The sequence below is a fragment of the Mytilus californianus genome, unplaced genomic scaffold (assembly GCF_021869535.1).
Source record: "Mytilus californianus isolate M0D057914Y unplaced genomic scaffold, xbMytCali1.0.p SCAF_9, whole genome shotgun sequence".
Taxonomy (NCBI): Eukaryota; Metazoa; Mollusca; class Bivalvia; order Mytilida; family Mytilidae; genus Mytilus; species Mytilus californianus.
The window spans coordinates 43444156-43463198 of NW_026262745.1; the positions used below are offsets into that span (position 1 = coordinate 43444156).

Consider the following 19043-nt stretch of genomic DNA (forward strand, 5'->3'; position numbering starts at 1 on the left):
TTATCTGCTTTGTTGTTTAAAAGTTTAGTTTTGAACAGTTATAGAACAATATAATTGCATTAACATTTCAAAGGAAAAAAGATATTCAACTAAAAAGATTCATCTTAAAACAATTTACTACCAAACAGAATTCATTGTAACATACACATTACTGTATATTTATAATTTGAATCCCATAGGACTTTAATTTTGTCCCATGGGATATTAAAAATCCCATGGGATAATTATAGTCCCATGGGATTTATTTTGTCCCATGGGACAACAAATATCCCATGGGACTACAATTATCCCATGGGACCCAAAAAAATCCTATGGGATTTAACCAAAATCCCATGGGATAATGGTCAATCCCATGGGATTTGCCGTATCCCATGGGATATTGAAAATCCCATGTTTTTATAAATCAAATTACAAAATATATATAATAATAACAGCAGAAAAGCAATGAAATTATTGAATCCCATGTAATTCCGCACATTTTGGTTATATACACGACACTGTAGCTCTAAGGAGAGGCGGCGGCGGATTTGCAAATGAGTGTTTTGCAAATTAAAAGTGTCCAGTGTTAGTAGTTCGATATTTTAGATTTCGCAAATTTAAAGTGTCGAGCATCAATTTTACCTATGTGCAACCCTGCTGTATGTGCCAAATCGGGAACCTGTAATTCAATGGTTGTCGTATGTTGCTGCATGTCATATATGTTTTTTCGTAGATTGCTTTGTACATAAATCAGGACGTTAGTTTTCCCGTTTTAATTGTTTTACATTTTTCATGTCGGGGCCTTTTATAGATTGATATATGTTATGGGCTTTGCTCATCGTTGAAGGTCGTATGGTGACCTACAGTTTTGATTTTTACGTCATTTGGTCTCTTGTCGAAGGTTATGTCATTGGCAATCATACCACATCTTCGCCATCTTCGCAGTTTTATATAGATGCCGTCCATTTGCATCTAGTATATTAAACTAAAGGGATTTTTTAAAGAATAAATGTAGACAGTCATGCCAGGCCCTTACTTTGGACTTTTAATGTATGCATACGTGAGTTCAACCACCATAGCAAAGCAAAACTATATGCCTCTGCCTTCACTTGCAACAAGTGTGGACAAAATTATTATGAGTTAAGTTAGAAGGGGAAGTCATGTTAGCGACTAACTTTGGGTCTATTTTGTTGATCACACTTGAACTGTTGGTGCGACAAAACTTAACTTATTTATAGGCCTATTATATTTTTAACGAAGAAGTAAGAATGCGGTGGTCATGTAGTACCCCAACTTTGGACTCTTATGTTTTAGTCCTGCCTTAAGTCTATATATGGGTCTTTTGGTCCAGATAACCAGTATCTATTATTTGAGCCATGTGTGGACACACGTATGGTAGTCTATTTTTACGAGTTAATATAAGGAGGGGATAGTCATGCCTCTACTTTGAGCATACGTTTAGGCTTCCGTGAATTACCAACCTTGGTCTTTTGAACCATCAAATTAAAGGCCAGTGCCTTTCACTTTCATCTGGCTTTTGTGGACAAATGGATTGCCGTAGGGATACTTTTTATTTATTAATTATATGTATCTTAAAAAAAAAAACGGAAAAAAAAACAATACGATCCTCCTATCTATGGTCGACTTCAAAAGCATTTCTGTGTCTTCTTATTTGCAGCTTTGAGGTAAAAAAAAACAAACAATTAAAACATTTATCTTTTCTTCTGTATATTGTTATTTTGGGTTGATGTCTTATTGACACTTATTTAAATTTTAAAAATATTTTGTTTTACGGCGACAGGAAACATAAGTATTAGTACATTTTTAAAACCTTTAAAATATACTTTATTTCACATAATAAGACTAGACATAAATATAATACGACCAATAAAAATTATATAATATGTAAAGAAACAAAAATATATATAAATAATTTTGGCTATAGACAGACACGCTCATTATGATACCAGTTCATTAGTACTAAATAAAATAAATTCCATATGTACATTTAAGTCGCTAACATTCTTAATATAATATAACAATATACAGAAAATATGGCAGTTGTGTGGTTCCATACATTGTACTTATTTTTATACAATGAAAGAGCACAGTTTTTATAAAAAAATTTATATCAATTATAGTCCATTGCAAACCAACGAATATGATGTATATTTATATGAAATTATAAAATATCGAAATAATTTTACAACGTTCTTGTTGACACAGAGTTTCTATTTTTTATATAAACTTTAGGGTTATAGAATGATTTGCCTTGAAAATAATACGTCGACAATTGCAACTGTTGCAAAACTTTTCGGAAAATTTCATATGTAAAACTTAGGCTTTTTGACTTTCAAAAACAGAATTTGCAATATCAGGTATACATGAAAAAGAGAATAGAGTTTACTAATTTAATAATCGGTTTCTATAAATGATAGATCTGGTTATCGAATGAGATAAAAACAGCTATCTTTAGTAGTATATTAAGTCTTTTACACTTGAAATGTTTCTAACATTTTTTTTACCTATTTATGTTTTATAAATAAACACTCTGGTTAATGTTTTATAATTTTGTTGTATAAGAAGTTCCATGGACTGACAAATCCTTTTAAACCCTACATTGTGTAACTACCAACAACACATCCTGCAGTTCGTCTTTCAACTGGTTGTTACAGACATCAAAAACATATTTCTGTATGTTTTTACATATTCTCATACGTAGGACCCGATCTTGTTTCTGATGTCATTTGCGCAACGCCTTTGTACAGTACAGGTCCATTTTCGTGTAATAACAGGGCAGGCCAAACGATATGATCAATGACGTCACCGGATTTTGTGTACGATCGAAACAGATCAGCTCTTTCAACGTCTGTAACTATAACAACAGGTGGTATTTGTAAACATATCGACCAACAAACTTCAAAACACTGATCAATATATTGTCTTAATGATTTGTGGGTTAAAATATCTTGTCTCTTCTTGTCAACAAATTTCTTATTCAGCAGACTGTACATTGCCTCCTGCAACAAATTACATTTATAATTAAAGCAAAAATGAAAACCCGTCTATACTTTTTTGGAAAAAAACTTTGTTCATTCAATAAAAATTGTAATATCAAAACGAAATCCATTCGTGTGTCATATATTTATCAATTGTTATATGATTGACTGCTTGATTGTTGGTTGCTTAACGCCCAGTGGCAAATATTTCATGCATGTACAGGACGAGGATAATTACATGAACATGCAGGCAAGATTGAATGTAAATACTCTTAAATAAAAAAAAAAATAATAAATAAAAACCATCTATTTCTTAGAAACTTTAAGAAAGACAATCTCTGAACAAAAGGAAAAATTTCAAAACTATATGTAACTAAATTTCAAACATAATTTAGTTCGATAAGAATTGTAATTATGTTAGTACTGATTCGAAACTTTACACTGCATGTCAAAAACATGATTGGGACACGAACTATGATCGATCTCACTTACTTCATCTACTTAACCTAAGTATATTTTTACTTCATCTACTTAACCTAAGTATATTTTTCCTTTGCAAAAGCTAAATTTATAGTAACTCTCGAGAAATTAAGATTCCGTTTAAATTATGTAATATCCTTTACCAATCTTAATCCTCCCGCTAAAATTTCATTTATTATCGATACTGAATATAATCTGTAATATTGTGTCTTGTACATGTATCTCCACGTTGTTTCGGAATATATATACGAGAGTCGCCGTTCTAAAGAGTTATTTACTTTAACTTGCTACGGTACAATATGTAATCATGTAGTAATTCTGGCATTATGAAAATGATCTGATTCCAATTGCAACAAAATGTTATTACAAAATATACCTGATTTTGAGTGACCATGCAATTTAGAGGTTGATAGCAATTTACAAAAATAAATCGATTGCATGGGGGACATGCATGTTATAACTGCCAGTTTTTGGTAGGAAAAACATGGTATATAAAGAAATAAGGTTGAAATATAACATTTATTTTTATTTTAAATATCTGCTACTAGAAAATGACAAAAAAAAAAAGGGTGGTGGTGTCCACTTCCCAAGCGACTGCAAATTAAAAAGAGGGACAGGATGCAAAAAAGCAATCAAAAGACGACGAAAAACAGACAATACCATGGCCAACAAGTAAAACTAAATAAAAACAAAAAAGGCCATAAAACACAACTCAAACAACTATAGATTGAAACAGCTAGGAACAACGTCTACCGATAGATATAACTCTACATGATAAATGGGGTGGAAAAAAGTCATTAATACTCATTGTTGAAGACCGTTTGGTGACCTATATTGCTCACTTCTACATCATTTTGTCTCCGGTGGATAGTTGTCAAATTTTCAATCATGTCATATCTTCTTATCTTTACAATGTCCAAAAGAAAGAAGCATGAAAAGAAAGAAGAACAGATACACAAAAGTCCACAGCACAGAGAACTGAAACCATAACGAACCCCACTAAAACGGGGAAGAAATCAGGTGTTCCGGAAGGATTGTATTTCATTCTTCATTATTGGCAGCCATCATATTACTAATTAACCGGTAAAACCCGAAACTGAGTCGCATTCGGGGAAGTCATAAACGAGGACAAGAGATTGTCAACACATGTTTCCTGTCTTGGTGTGTACATATACAATGTATCATCTATTTTATACATAGTTAGAATGTACATTATTGTTTTTGAAGTAATTGTAATTTTCAAAAAAACTTGCTGCTATTATTTTGTCAACACATCATCATTTTAACTTCTTACAACTCTATATAAATAAAACAAAGTTTTCATATACATTCAAGAGGTGTGTAATTTACACGATTGAAAAATGGTGGTTTTAACGCAGAGACAGAACATTTAGACTATGTAAAGGCGAATAAGGTACAAGACTTCGTACGAGTATAGAGTATACACAGGGAGAGCATTTTACTGCAGGTTATAAGGTTTGGTTTTCCAAAGGGATAGAGGGAGAGAATTGTCCAGAGTTTTTTAGTCGATAGTAATTAGAATAAATTTCGGTAATAATTTTAAACGTCATTCACATGCTTATCAAAATGCAATAAGAATAAAAATATTGTTCCTGACCTTTAATTTCTTCTACAAGAATTATGAGATTGTATACATAAAAAATATCTTCAGCGTAACTACTGATGGCATTTCATAAATACTTCATAATGAAACAATCGTCGAAAGGAAATAGCTTCGACGCCAATTGAAATGCAACTGGTTGATAATTCAAAACAAGGGATTCATACGTTGTTTATTTAATATAAACAGAAAACATATAGGAAAACTGTCAAGTAAGAGAACTATTTATCTCATGGTTTTTTCAAAAGGAAAGAAGGAGGGAATTGACTTGAGTTTACTTATGTGTATTTCTCTCGGTTCTCAACAGTAATAAGAATAAGAATAAATTTCAGTAACCATTTTAGATGTCATTTATGCACATGCTTATCAAAATGCAGTAAGAATAAAAATATTATTCCTGACCTTTAATTTCTTCTACAAAAAGGATGAGATTGTTATATATAAATATCTTCTGTGTAACTGCTAATGGCTTTTCATAAATACATACAAATCTCTTCATAATGAAATAATTGTAGAAAGGAAATAGCTTCGACGCCAGTTGAAATAAAACTGGTTGATACTAAAAAAACAAGGGATCAATAGACAGGTATTTTCGATTATCTGCCTTAGTTTGTGGCGCGAGTTGATTATATAAAATAAAAAGACAACAGATGGGAACATAGTCAAGTAGTAGAAATATTTATATCATAGCCTTGTTGGAGTGCACTAAAACGATATATTCGACAAATTTAAATTGATCCAAAACTACTTTATACGTCATGCGCTTTGTAAACCTTCCCATGCTGTTTGTAGATCTAAATTAATAGATGAATCAAGTCAGGTTATCTGACTAAATAGGTACCAGAGTGATAGTCGATTGTATACATTGTATGTGGTTTTTTTTCCTTCCCTGCCTTCCAAACAAATTCCACTTTGTGGCAGGCTGCTGAACTTAAACGATATCAGTATGCTGAAAAATTAATATCAATTTCCCAAACCTATTATCAGTTCAGAGTTTTAATCATTGGAAAGTACTTTTTCCAGGAAAATCGTAAGTATACTAGTACGTCAAAGATATGAATCATGATCAAAGATGTTTTGTGTAATTTATTTGACTACTACTACTAGGTATGTGTGTGTGTGTGTGTTGGGGGGGGGGGGGGGGGGGGGTAACTACCTTGACTACCCACGAGGATCTCTCGCTGTCGGCCCGGACTTACGCCATTTTGGGCATTTTGATATTTTGTTTTTACCTTACAGTTTCTGCTAAAAGGCAGACAACTCGAATATTACAAATTTACAACCACCTACTACAAATGCCATTATTAAGGTTTGATACCTTAATAAAATTGGAAGTAGGTTCTTGAGATGAGAAAAGCACGTCTAGGATAGTATACCTTGACATGTTTATCTTGTGTGTAATTTATATCTTTTGCAGACAAAAATCTCGAACATTGCAATCTGATGTCATCTTTCTTTGCCGTTTTTGATTCCCCATTTTTGCCCATTTCCACATTCTGTAAACAAACAAAAAGGGTATTGAACACCTTAAACATGTTAAAATAAATTTGAACTGTGATCAAATCAGTTGTTTAGAAAATATCAGGTGTACAGAGAAGGACATTTGTTTTTTTTCGTTCAGAAATATATTTGACAGTTGTAGTGTATTTAACGTAGTTATTATATCATCAGGGAAGTAACGCATAGATCTTGAATAATTAACTTATCCAAAAAGACTTTATTTAAACAGTAAAAGACAAAAATATTTAAACATACTATTTACTTGTCAATAATTTCTTTCCGTATTGTGAGTAATAAATACATATGTACAACGCTATGCACATCCTCTCGTAAAATTATGAAGCATATAAATGCAGAGTGTACCAAGCCAAGCAGTGGTATTGGCAACCTTAAATTTTCTTTAACTTGGAAATTAAGTTATTTTCCACCAAACGAAGGCGACTTTGCTTTCGATATAGTTCAATGTGTGTTAATAAATTATATGAATGGTTTTATGGTTCACAATAAAATAGCTTGTTATGTTTTTGCATATATATAAGGTTATGTTTTTTTAATCTCCTACTATAATTGTATTCCACTTACTTGGTATATGTCTATGTTTTCTTCAGAGACTTGTTTTTCCAGCTTGATACCCAGTACCAATGATGCAAATGATTTTAATCTTTTTTCTCGTTGCAGTTTACAGTCTTCATATATAGCCTGAAATATATAGTTTTACACTGAATCATTATTCAGTAAGAAGCCTTCTTACTATACAAATCCTTGATTAATCCAAACCAAAAAACATGTCGATTCTATGAAGTCTAATGTGAATTTACGCTTCATTGAATAAATTTAAATGGGGAATGCCTATCGTTTTTCGATTAACTTTTCTGCTGTAAAAAGAAAATGTATTTTGAAGATATCCGTTACAAGAAATAGGTGTTATAAGTTTAACTCGGGTTACAATGGACTAAAAAAAACTTTAAAAACAGAAAATTTAAATCCTGAACAAATTTATATTTTGTTCAGTACATGTATATGATAAAGATATATATAAAAACAGACACACTTCTTTTTTTTATTACTAGATTTCACGAAGAGAAAATACTTCTTAATTATTCAATGTAAAAAAACTAAAAGTAATACAGAAAATAAACCTGTCGTTACTTACATGGCGATGATGCACGAAGTAAAAAAGCTTTTTGAGCCTATAGTTTCTGTAGATACAATTTTAGCTACTGATTGCCTGTTCCTGCTTTTACAGGATTTATGATTTTTATGTTTTGACTTGTATGCGACAAACAATAACTATTACATCCAAAAGAAAGAGACTAACGAAAGAGATTTTCTTTGTCTATATCAATTGATTCGCAATTAAAGCACTTGCCTTTAACACATCTAATAACACTTCTATGCTTTCTTTCTCTTGGAATTTGTGTCCATCTAATGCTTCCATGGCGTCTGTCCAGTGGTTGTCGTATAGTTCTGAGAATCGTTCACTTATCTTACTGGGTCTGTTATCGTCTCCCAAGTTTGCAATGCCAGGGTTGTTGTTTGTCAGCCGCATACCTGCTTGTTCTGATAAGCTTTGTATGAATTATAATATTTAATTAAACTTTAGGCAAAAAAATAAAATGACGTCACAGAGAGTTTGAGAGATTTTGACACACTTAGATGGGTGCTATTTTCAAGAACTTACTGCAATTGATGTTCATTAATTGTGCAAATTTACCGAAATAAATGTTATTTCATTGATTTTGTGAATTTATTAACCCGTGAATAAGAAGTACTAATAAAAATGATAAAAAAGTCAATTTGAGAACATATCATAATCATCATTCGATTTTGCAATTTGAAGAAATGAATTTAAGGTCAGGAAATAGAATTTGAGCTTTGTAACAGACAGATGTAAGATTTTGCACACCACTTTGAAATGTTGAGCTCGGACTGCAAATGGGAAAAAATCAATGAACTGTTCCTTTTGCAAGAATATTATTGATTTGAATTGTTTACAAATAGGTAAACATTTGTGTAGAAAGAAAAACTTTCTCAAAACTACCCCCAAAACAAGTTTTTTAACACCAAGTCCATTGATTTTTCTTAAAACAACATGACTGTTATTGCTAGATAAAAAGATGATGATGTTAAGTAACCAAAGGCTCACCGCTTTTGGTGTTTGCATAAACATCAGTCAAAAAGGTGTTTTTGGTGATTACAAAATACCATAAAACTTCGAAATAAGCATAACAAGTTTGTGAAGTACACATCCATATATTGGTAGTATATCATAAACGAAGTAGGCGACCCTATGATTGTTTGATATCAGTCAAACGGGAAAATGTTTCATGTGTACACCTAATGTGTTGGAACTTTGATCAGTCTAGAATCTGAATACAAGATATCAATTAAAATGTGAACAATGCACACGTATTAGTATTGAACATATATCAGGATGTGGGTTAGAACACGTTTTGGTAATTTAAAATCTTTAAAACAAAACAAAGACATTTATCGCGTTCCTTTTGCGTTGAAAATTAGAGCAATTTGTATATCAAGCAATATTTGACCTTATGACATTTGTGCTTTATTTTGTTCATGCTTGTATACAACTGAAATAAATCTTGTCATAATGGGGCATTGTAAAGATTACTACGTGTAATTTTACTATACAGTATATGTTTTGCTCATTGTTAAAGGTCGAACGATGACCTATAGATGTTTACATCAACGTCTTTTGACCTCTGGTAAAAAGTTTCTCATTGGCCAGCATACCATATTTCCTCGTTTTTGTATACGTACTCATTTAGTAGTCGCTTCTTTTCATACTGCAGTTCTTTGAGTCGTTTGATATTCTCCACAGAGTTAGGGCTCTGAAATAATAAATCGGAGTGAATGGCATTTTTTTTTTTACAAATTCTGAAACCGTAAATCAAGGTCAATTCGATTTATTTACAACATATGAACCGTAAATCAAGGTCAATTCGATTTATTTCCAACATATGAAATCGCAAATAAATGTCAATTCCATTTGCATGTTTAAACCTCCATGGTTTTCTTAACGAAATGAATCATTCCTCATAAATGGGGATAGTTCGATTGAATAAAGATATTGCATTGCTTATCCTATGGTAAATAGTAAATTGTTGAATTTCTGAATCATATTTCCATAGCCAAAATTCGGTGTTAGGAGGTATTATATTTTCCGGTTTTTTAATTAGGGTTACAATCCATATTTGCGTTTCAATGATCAATAAAATGTGATAGTGCGAACGGGGCATGGCCATAAACTCTAGTTGCTACATATTATATAATTCAGAATCGTGGACCTCCATTTACTCAGGGTCTTGAATGTGATGAGTAGATCATATGTCAGTGTTTTTGCTGGTTCAATGTTGTATAAATAATGGATCATAATGCGACAAAAAAAATAACTTAGACACTTAAACCTGTTGGATCGATAATGTTGTTATCTATTTCAAATGGCAATGTTAATGTATACTCTTGATTGAATTCTTATTTAGATTTAAAATATACAAAATATATTTTAAATGTTTATACTCATAAAGTACATTGTTTACATAGGTGACAGTTTTATATCTAAAACACTTCATTTAGAAGATCAAATTATTCATATGTAATAAAAAATCAATATGAATATCTGTTTTCATAATATACTGTCATACTTCATAATCGCTATAAAAATATCAGAAAAGTAATTCTTACCTCATCGTCATCGCTACTGCACATAGATATTCTGTCAACATTTTTCTTTTCTAATTTTGCCTGTAATGGAAATATGTTATTTGTTGGTGATGCTTTAAGTTTATTCTAATATAATTATCGTCATGGTATTTTGGAATGTTCGTTACTATATACTTTTACCTTTTTTTTTTATTTGGTCCTTTTTTACCCAGGTTGGCAATGCAACAGGCCAATTTTCCATGCAAAACATGTGTTGTGGAGATGTATAAATTCCCTGCCACGTCCGGTATGTGTTTTTGTTAGTTGTGTTTCTACTTTGTGTCTGTCTGATGAGTTAAGCCCTTTTCAACTGATTTTTATCGTTTGTTATTATGTTTACTGTCACACTACTGTTCCAGTCATGGGGAGGGTTTGGCGCCAGCAAACATGTTTAACCCCACCACATTCTATATGTGCCTGTCAATAGTCAGGAGCCTGCAATTAAGTGGTTGTCGTTTATTGCTGTTTCTCCTATTTGTTTTTCGTTTATTGTTTTGTATAGTTTGTTCTTATGTTGTGCCGTTGCACCATTATCCCAGGTTAAGGGGAGGATTGGCGCCTTCAAACATGTTTAACACCGCCACATTCTGTATGTGCCTGTACCAAGTCAGGAGCCTGAAATTAAGTGGTGGTCTTTTGTTGCTGTATATCATATTTGTTTTTCGTTCATTGTTTTGTACCTAAATCAGGCCGTTATTTTATCGTTCAAATTGTTTTACATTTGTCGTTTCATGGCCTTTTATAACTGACTATGCGGTATGGGTTTTGCTCATTGTTGAAGGCCGTATGATGACTTATATTGACTGTCATGATAGTTGTTAACTTCTACATGTATGTCATTTGGTCTCTGGTGGATAGCTGTCTCATTGGCAATCATGCCACATCTTCTTATTTTTATAATTAATACAACCATAAATGAAATTTAAAAAACATACAACTCAACTACGTTTTTATGATGATTTAATATTCATTTCTTTCAAAACAATAGTTTTAGGAACTACATGTATTCATAAACTTCCCAGTTGAAAAAAATATTTAATTGAAGAAATCTTATGAAGGTGTGGATGGGGTTTATGAATAGATAATAATTGACCCGAAAAATAAACTACTTTTTACACATTGTGACTTGAATGGATAGTTGTCTCATTGGCACTCATACCACATCTTCTTATTTATAAATACTAGTCGTTGAAAATTGGCAAAAAAAAAATTAAAGAGAAGTATTGGCAAAAACAATCACGGATAGAGAAAAATTGCCCAAAAATTTAAATAATCTAAAAAATAATAATAAATACCAAAAGAAAAACAACATATGATTCTACAAAACACAACCATCATTTACTGACATATTTCGATTATTTTGCATCTCATGTACTAATGATTTTTGAGCTTTGATAATAATGACACCAAAATATCTCCGCATTGTCTATACTAAGGGGTCTAATAAGCACTAAAAGAGCTATAATGTATCTCATGGACTGAAATAAATGTCCAGAAGACAGACAAGACAATGACTGAAAGAATATTAACATAACGTCAATGGTCAAGATCAAAATACAGTATTACATGTATATGCATAAACAGTTCTTCCAAATGGGTAAGCAGCTTTTTCTTGATTCGCTAGTGGAACCATATTAAATTTGACAAAAGTCTCAAGTTACCTTTAATACGATTAATTGTTTATCAGCTGTCGATACCCATTCAAACAATTCCTGGTTTGGATCCGCAGTGTTATCTTGTATTAACCTTTTCAATTCCCTGCTAAGCTCCATGTATTCCATAACCGTACTAAAGTGACAGAAAACAGAAATTATACAATGAAATTAATAAATCACCATGTATATACTCTGTGTCCAACAAGACTATTAGTTGTATAATTCTTTGAAGAAAAACCTGTTTAACAGACAAATATATTTTAAATGTTCACATTTTGTTTTAAACTGATCCCTTGCTAGGATAACATTTTCTTCTTAGAAAATGACTGTTGAAGTAAAAAATAAGGAAATAAGATGTGTTTCTCATTTAAATGTTTTCCTCATAACTGAGAGTCCTAATGTTGCCAATCCGTGTATTGGATGCAATAAAATGTTGATTAACAAAAAGATAAACAACGTCCAAACTTCAAAACAATCTACAAATGTACCATGACAATTCGTTCAAAGTATAATGTTTAAGGAAGGATTCTCTGGAATATTGAGTGGTATATATAGAAATACGGTCAAATCTTGATCTTCTTCCGACCGCCAGTAAAACCCTTGCTAAATTGGGACGTCCGTTTTGGCTTTGTGGGATGTATAAATTCGCAGCCACGTCCGGGTAGAAAATGGACGTTAATTCCGATGCATCGTGTTGAGAGAGAGTCGCGCTCTCAGCACGTTAGGAACCCTTGCAACAACTCTTCGAGGGGTCTGTAGGCAAACAATAATCAATCATTCGATTAATCAATATAGCATATTGCTGATTTGAAGGAGATTGCACTAATTACAGCAGCTCCAAAAAATGGAACCAGAAATCAAGGACCATACAACACTAGTGAAATAAATTAAAAATCCTAGATATCTAATATTATTGATCATTTGTGTCGTTGGATTTCTGTCTCATTTACGTGTATACTACATCTCCGTTTAGTCGTTGTATATAGACACGAGAAAAACAATACGAACAAAGAGCTTATAAAAGATCTATTGGAAACCATGATTTCAAAAAACATCGTATTATACAAGTTGTTTAATTTTTTTCCCCAAGTACTGCGGAAGGATATACATTGTATTAACACAAATAATTGAGTAGGTCGTATAAAAAATTATTCAATAATATCAAAATCATGTTTCATACTTTAAATGTTCTAGTAATATTTTATGTTTTTTCTCTATCTTTCCGGTCTTCATCAATGAGCAAAACCAACATAGTAAAGTATAAAAGGTTCTGAGATAATCAAATGTGGACAAATTTAATATAGAAAATTAACGAAATGACTTAAGCGAAAACATCACACAAAAAATACTAGTAGTTATGACAGACGACACACATGGGACTACAGATTCTGGTTAAGGGACAAGCACATAGAGAATGTTGCAGGTTTAAGTATGTTTTTGAGCGCTCACCCTTTTCCTTATTTTGGGACACTGGTCATTGCTAGTGTAACAACGCATCATTTGAAAAAAAACGGTTAAAAAATCTGACTAGATTTGCACTAACCACAAAACCACTAAAAAGTACCGATCTAAGAATCCTCGCAATTGCTGCAATATAGCCCAAAGCCCAATATATGGAACGCCTAAGCTGCCTTATGATAACGATAATCATATCATTAAGGGTTGAGATATATATGAAAAAGTCCATAACACTGGAAGGAAAAATCAAAATTTCACCAAACATTATACAGACCATTAGACTATCAATAAAAACAACAGTGTAAAGTTTAAAGTTTATTTTCATAGTGATAAAATTCTTAATTTTGGGTTGAATAGTTTTTTGTTATAAAGCGCACTTATTCAGGTAGATGTAATATGCAATAACTTTTGATAAGAAATGATACTTATATAATTTTCCATGTGCTAAAAGTTGTAAGCCCATGTAATCTGCACTTTTTATGGACCTACAACTTTCTCAAAATTTTGATGCCCTTCTTTTGCAAAAGATATTGCTATTGATATTAACTGTTACCCTTTTGAGTATAAAGTCGGCAATAAAAACATTAGAATGTTATCACTGTAAAAATATGACAGTGGCTCCGCAAACGAACAATTCGTACGATTATTCGCCAGGCTCCTCGTAAGAATTTTTTTTTTACCCAATACTATTTCAGGAAATTGTTTGTATAACTAGTTGTGAGGCTCTTAGTATGAATACCAGGGATTTCGTCGTATTAACATTCATTAACTGCGATGGTTGTTCATCAATTTAAAAGATAATTGACAAAGTTCAAAGTGAATAAAATTTACTTTATTTCTTTTTAAGTTATTGAAGGCTATTGATTTTTCCAGAAGGAATTTAGAAATATGTATTCTCAATAATTTCATAAAGAAGTGCGAGCAAGACTCTGTGTTACTTTACCAAAAATCTTCAAAACCAACAATTTCGTTACTGAATTGATATTTCTCCCCAAATTTGTGCAACTCAGAAAACAACAAGGTCCCGTTTTTTCAGCTTCTATATATATAAAAAGAAAATGTGGTATGATTGCCAATGAGACAACTCTCCACAAGAGACCAAAAGACACAGAAATTAACTACTATAGGTCACCGTACGGCCTCCAACAATGAGCAAAGCCCATACCGCATAGTCAGCTATACAAGAACCCGAAATGACAAATGTAAAACAATTCAAACGAGAAAACTAACGGCCTAATTTATGTACAAAATAATGAACGAAAAACAAATATGTTACACAGCAACAAACGACAATCACTGAATTACAGGCTCCTGACTTGGGACAGGCACATACAAAATGTGGCGGAGCTAAACTAGTTTGAAGGCGCCAACCCTCCCCCTAACCTCGGACAGTGGTGTAACAGTACAACATAAGAACAAACTATAGAAATCAGTTGAAAAAGGCTTAACTAATCAGATGGATACAAATAGAAATACATCTAACAAAAACACAGAGTGGACGTGGATGGGTACTTATACATCCCCACAACAAAAAGACACTAAGTACAGATCTGAGAGTATTCGCAGTTACTGACAGTTAGTTCAAAGCCAATAACAACCAATAAAAGAAGTCTAAGACTAAAATATAAATCAGTAAAGTCACAGTACCCAAATAGCACCTAGTACCCAAATTGCACCTATTTAGCAAAAATAGCAGCGAAAATCTTACAAGTTTTCTTAGGGACTAAACAATCTGTATTTTTTTATTATTTGACATTATGCACGTCTTTCAAATAGGTAAATATATTTAAATATTCACAAAACGTTCACAGTATATATCAACAGATGAAGTATTCACTGGAAAAAGTAAAATCTACGGAAACGTCGCCATGCGACGTCCACAAAAAGTCATCTTTAAAAAATGAGCAAATAAAATATGTTACGAGCATCCATTTCTTAAAAAATGAATAGTAAGCATGGACTTATGTCAAATTGTTCTAAATATTTGAAGAAATCAAACAAAACATCTGTTATTCGATTTTTAAGGATGTGAATTTAAGCATGGATGCAATTTGGGTATTACTCATTACAGAATCATGGATCGTTTGGAGGCCGGTTCAACCCTATTTTTCTAGGATTCAATATGGATTCAAAATTAAATTGGTAAAACTATATAATAATAGAAATTAAGGATACATCTACAAAATAAACACAGAATGGAAACTTTTGTCTGGATCATAAATAAACGTTGGTGAAAAAACTGTCAAAATACGTGCAATTTGTGTACCCTCACGTTACACATCCAACATCCAATAGATTTAGTGTAAAGACGTCATAAACCTGTTTAAATTGTTGGCTTGTGTTTAATGAGTCTTTAATGCATTGCATTCAGTGTTGATTTTCTTGCTAGTTCAAGATCTTGTTTTTTACGCTTTCATCTTTAGATATTTTGTTATGAACTGCCAAATGGGTCAAGTTTGTTTATATACCTCAAGCTACTTTCACATCCCAAGATTATCAAGGACGAAATGGTTAATTGGTATGAATGTTTTCTCAAGATAGACAAATGCTATCCATTTTTTTCTTTATAACAACATTTATTCCTTTTTTATACGCACGTCAAATTTTGACGGGACGTTTATAATTAATATGGTATACAAATGTCCGTCCATCCATCTGTTCGTCGTACCACCGTATCTTGAGAATTTACACAGATGTTTGTTATGATAGTCTTACGGTTTGTATATTTTGTGGTGAAATTTTGATTTTTCCTTCCAGAGTTATGGACTTATTCATTCAAAAAGGAGGGAGGCAATTTTTCACATGTCACACTGTATCTTGAGAATGCCTTGCCCGATTACCAAAACAAACTTTAAACTGCAGTCCGTTCTTTGGGTGATGGTCTCCAGGTCTGTATACTTTTTGGTGAAATTTTAACATTTCGTTTTAGTTTTATGGACTTTATTCATTAAAAAAGGGGGGTTTCACGTCGCTCTGTATCTCGAGAATGCCTTCCTTGATAAACATCAAACTTTACACTGTCGTTTTTAATGATAGTTTTATTATCAGTATACATTTTTGTGAAATTTTGATTTTCCTTCCAGAGGAATGGACTTTTTTCATATAAAAAGTGGGGAGGCAATTTTTCACATGCCATATTCACCTCGAATTTATTAAATTCTACGTAAACAAAAAAAAAACTTGCGCCTTTTTTATATTCAGCATTACTGTTATATCAATACGTCTTTATAGTACAAAGATGTATTATCATGGTATAGTAATCTGTCAGAATAGCATAGTGAGGTAATAAGATAGTATGAAAAGGTGGCTCAATATTACATCAAGATGTCTTTGTAGTATACGACTTTATCGTCGTAAGATAGTAATATGACAGAATAGTATGAAAAAGTTGTTCCATGTTATATCGAGATGATAGTATAGTATACAAATTTATCGTAATAAGATAGTAACATGACATAATAGTATAGTGAGTTGACAAAATAGTATGAAAATCTTGCTCAATGTTATATTAAGATGTCTTTATAGTATAAAATGTATCTTAATGATATAGCAATATCGCATAACAGTATAGTAAAATGACAGAATAGTATGAAAAGATAGCTTTATGTTATAATCAAGATGTCTTCATAGTATAAAAGAATATCTTCATGACAAAGTAAAATGACAGAATAGTATGAAAAGGTAACTCCATGTTATATCGAGATGATTGTATAGTATACAAATTTATCGTAATAAGATAGTAACATGACATAATAGTATAGTGAGGTGACAAAATAGTATTGGAAAGTTGCTCAATGTTATATTAAAATGTCTTTATAGGATAAAATGTATATTTATGATATATCAATATCATAATAATAGTATTGTAAAATGACAAATCAGCATGAAAAGGTAGCTCCATGTTATATCAAGATGTCTTTATAGTATAAAAGAATATCTTCATGACAAAGTAAAATGACAGAATAGTATGAAAAGGTAACTCCGTGTTATATCAAAATGTCTTTATAGTATATAAATTTATCTTAGTGATATAGCATATTGACAGAGTAGTATAGTCAAATGTCGTAATACTATATAACATTTGTTTCATGTTATATCTCAACCCTTAATGATATGATTATTGTTATCATAAGGCAGCTGTGGCGTTCCATACCAAATATTGCAACTGACAAATGCTTTCTTAGAACACTGTGCTTACTAAACTGAGTAGGTCATCGATTACTTTTGAACTCTTCCCTTTCACTATGAAATCTTTTATTGCAACGCTAAAGGCTATGGGAGTGACGGGGTACTATATATATATATTGAAAGGAGAAAGGGTGAGTCAGTGACATAAGTCTTTTTGCCATGCTCGATAATACTTGATAAGGATGCAAAACTAACAAAATATACATTGCAAGGTAAATAATATTATTTGCATTACTAATGCAGCTATAAATATCCACCACTTATCAGAACTTTAATCGAATGACACAAGTTAAATATCATTTAGTGGTCTGATACTTGTCGAATTGTGTTATCTACTTAGCTCGCCCAATTACATGTACATGTATCAAGGTAATTGATATAGAATTTCTGTCAAAAATTATATGATAAGGAATACTTTGAAAATACTTAATAATATGTTGCCCTCTTAATGTCTTTTGTTTATTTTTGTTGGTCGGGTGCTTTCAAGGGACATGGTGTGTCCATAACATAAAATCCAACCGAGCACCTAACAAAACTCACAGCAAAGGAACAACACTTTTATTGCTGTTTAATTCTGAGGGTTTCATCAATGACGAAAAGCTTCACTTACTACTCATCCATATCACAATATATGAGAAACAAGACTCCCCCTCTTTTTTTCTTTCCCTATGTACACACCTTCGTTTGAATGCCAAAGGCATACTTCAATAGCTATTGCATAATCTAGTTAATTAGGAATTTCCTTGATTAAAGTTAAACTGTGTTTGAAACAAACAAGAGTGAAAGTATAATTTGAATTTTTATTTATATTTATTAAGATTGCATGTAGATCGACGTATTTAAGTATGAAAATATGAAGGTACTAACCGCAACATGGTGATGTGCCATTCATTACCATAAAACAATTGTATTTATTGCCGGAAATCATAACAATACTTACTCTTTTATGAATAGATAAATTTCTTCCGTGTTTAAATATGATATTGTCACATGACCAAATACGTCACTTACATGGTTAAGTGCACTAAAGATATGGTAGATAATTCATTGACAATTTCTATTTGAACTATTGAAGTATAGCGATTTAAAATCCTTTTAGTATCATAAGTATGTGTGTAAAATTACCGATGAAATAAATGTGCTCCACGATTTGGACAGAAAATTTAACATTAATTTTGATATGTTACCGAAATTAGGTTTCTAAAAAAGTGAAACATAAAAATTCATCAATTGTACACATCCTCTTCCTTTTAAACATACACGTGACAGACAAGTTTTTCTGGGCTAATAAAGGGAGCACTGTTTATTTATGCTCAATCATAGATATAAAAGTCATGCGTCAAGTTTATTGCTAGATTTAAATATGATTGGAAAAGGATTTTTCTTCAATACTAAACGTACGAATTTGTCTTATTTTCAGGAAAACGCATGGCCTAAAAC

The 19043-nt window shown here is 31.8% G+C and overlaps 1 protein-coding gene across 4 annotated transcripts; it reads right to left on the minus strand.

The window, feature by feature from the left end:
- Positions 1–1800: 1800 nt before the first annotated feature.
- Positions 1801–18830, minus strand: LOC127714252 (uncharacterized). Of its 4 annotated transcripts, none has more exons than XM_052220313.1 (8): positions 18544–18830; positions 11964–12090; positions 10285–10344; positions 9361–9431; positions 7949–8147; positions 7162–7278; positions 6456–6575; positions 1801–2999 (listed from the first exon to the last, which is right to left on the minus strand). In XM_052220313.1, the coding sequence occupies exons 2-8, from the start codon at positions 12081–12083 to the stop codon at positions 2682–2684; spliced, it is 1005 nt and encodes a 334-aa protein (XP_052076273.1). In that variant the 5' UTR covers positions 12084–12090; positions 18544–18830; the 3' UTR covers positions 1801–2681. The 4 variants fall into 4 exon arrangements, with proteins under 4 accessions (XP_052076273.1, XP_052076272.1, XP_052076274.1 ...); XM_052220312.1 differs by having other exon boundaries at positions 18471–18550; XM_052220314.1 differs by lacking the exon at positions 1801–2999 and adding an exon at positions 3032–5088 and having other exon boundaries at positions 18471–18550.
- Between the last annotated feature and the right edge of the window lie 213 nt (positions 18831–19043).

Excerpts from the sequence above, each read along its gene's own strand:
- LOC127714252 (XM_052220312.1), bottom strand. Across the intron at positions 10,345-11,963 it reads AACAATTAATCGTATTAAAG|GCAAAATTAGAAAAGAAAAA; the intron begins GTAACTTGAGAC and ends TTTCCATTACAG. Across the intron at positions 6,576-7,161 it reads AAAACATAGACATATACCAA|AATGTGGAAATGGGCAAAAA; the intron begins GTAAGTGGAATA and ends GTTTGTTTACAG.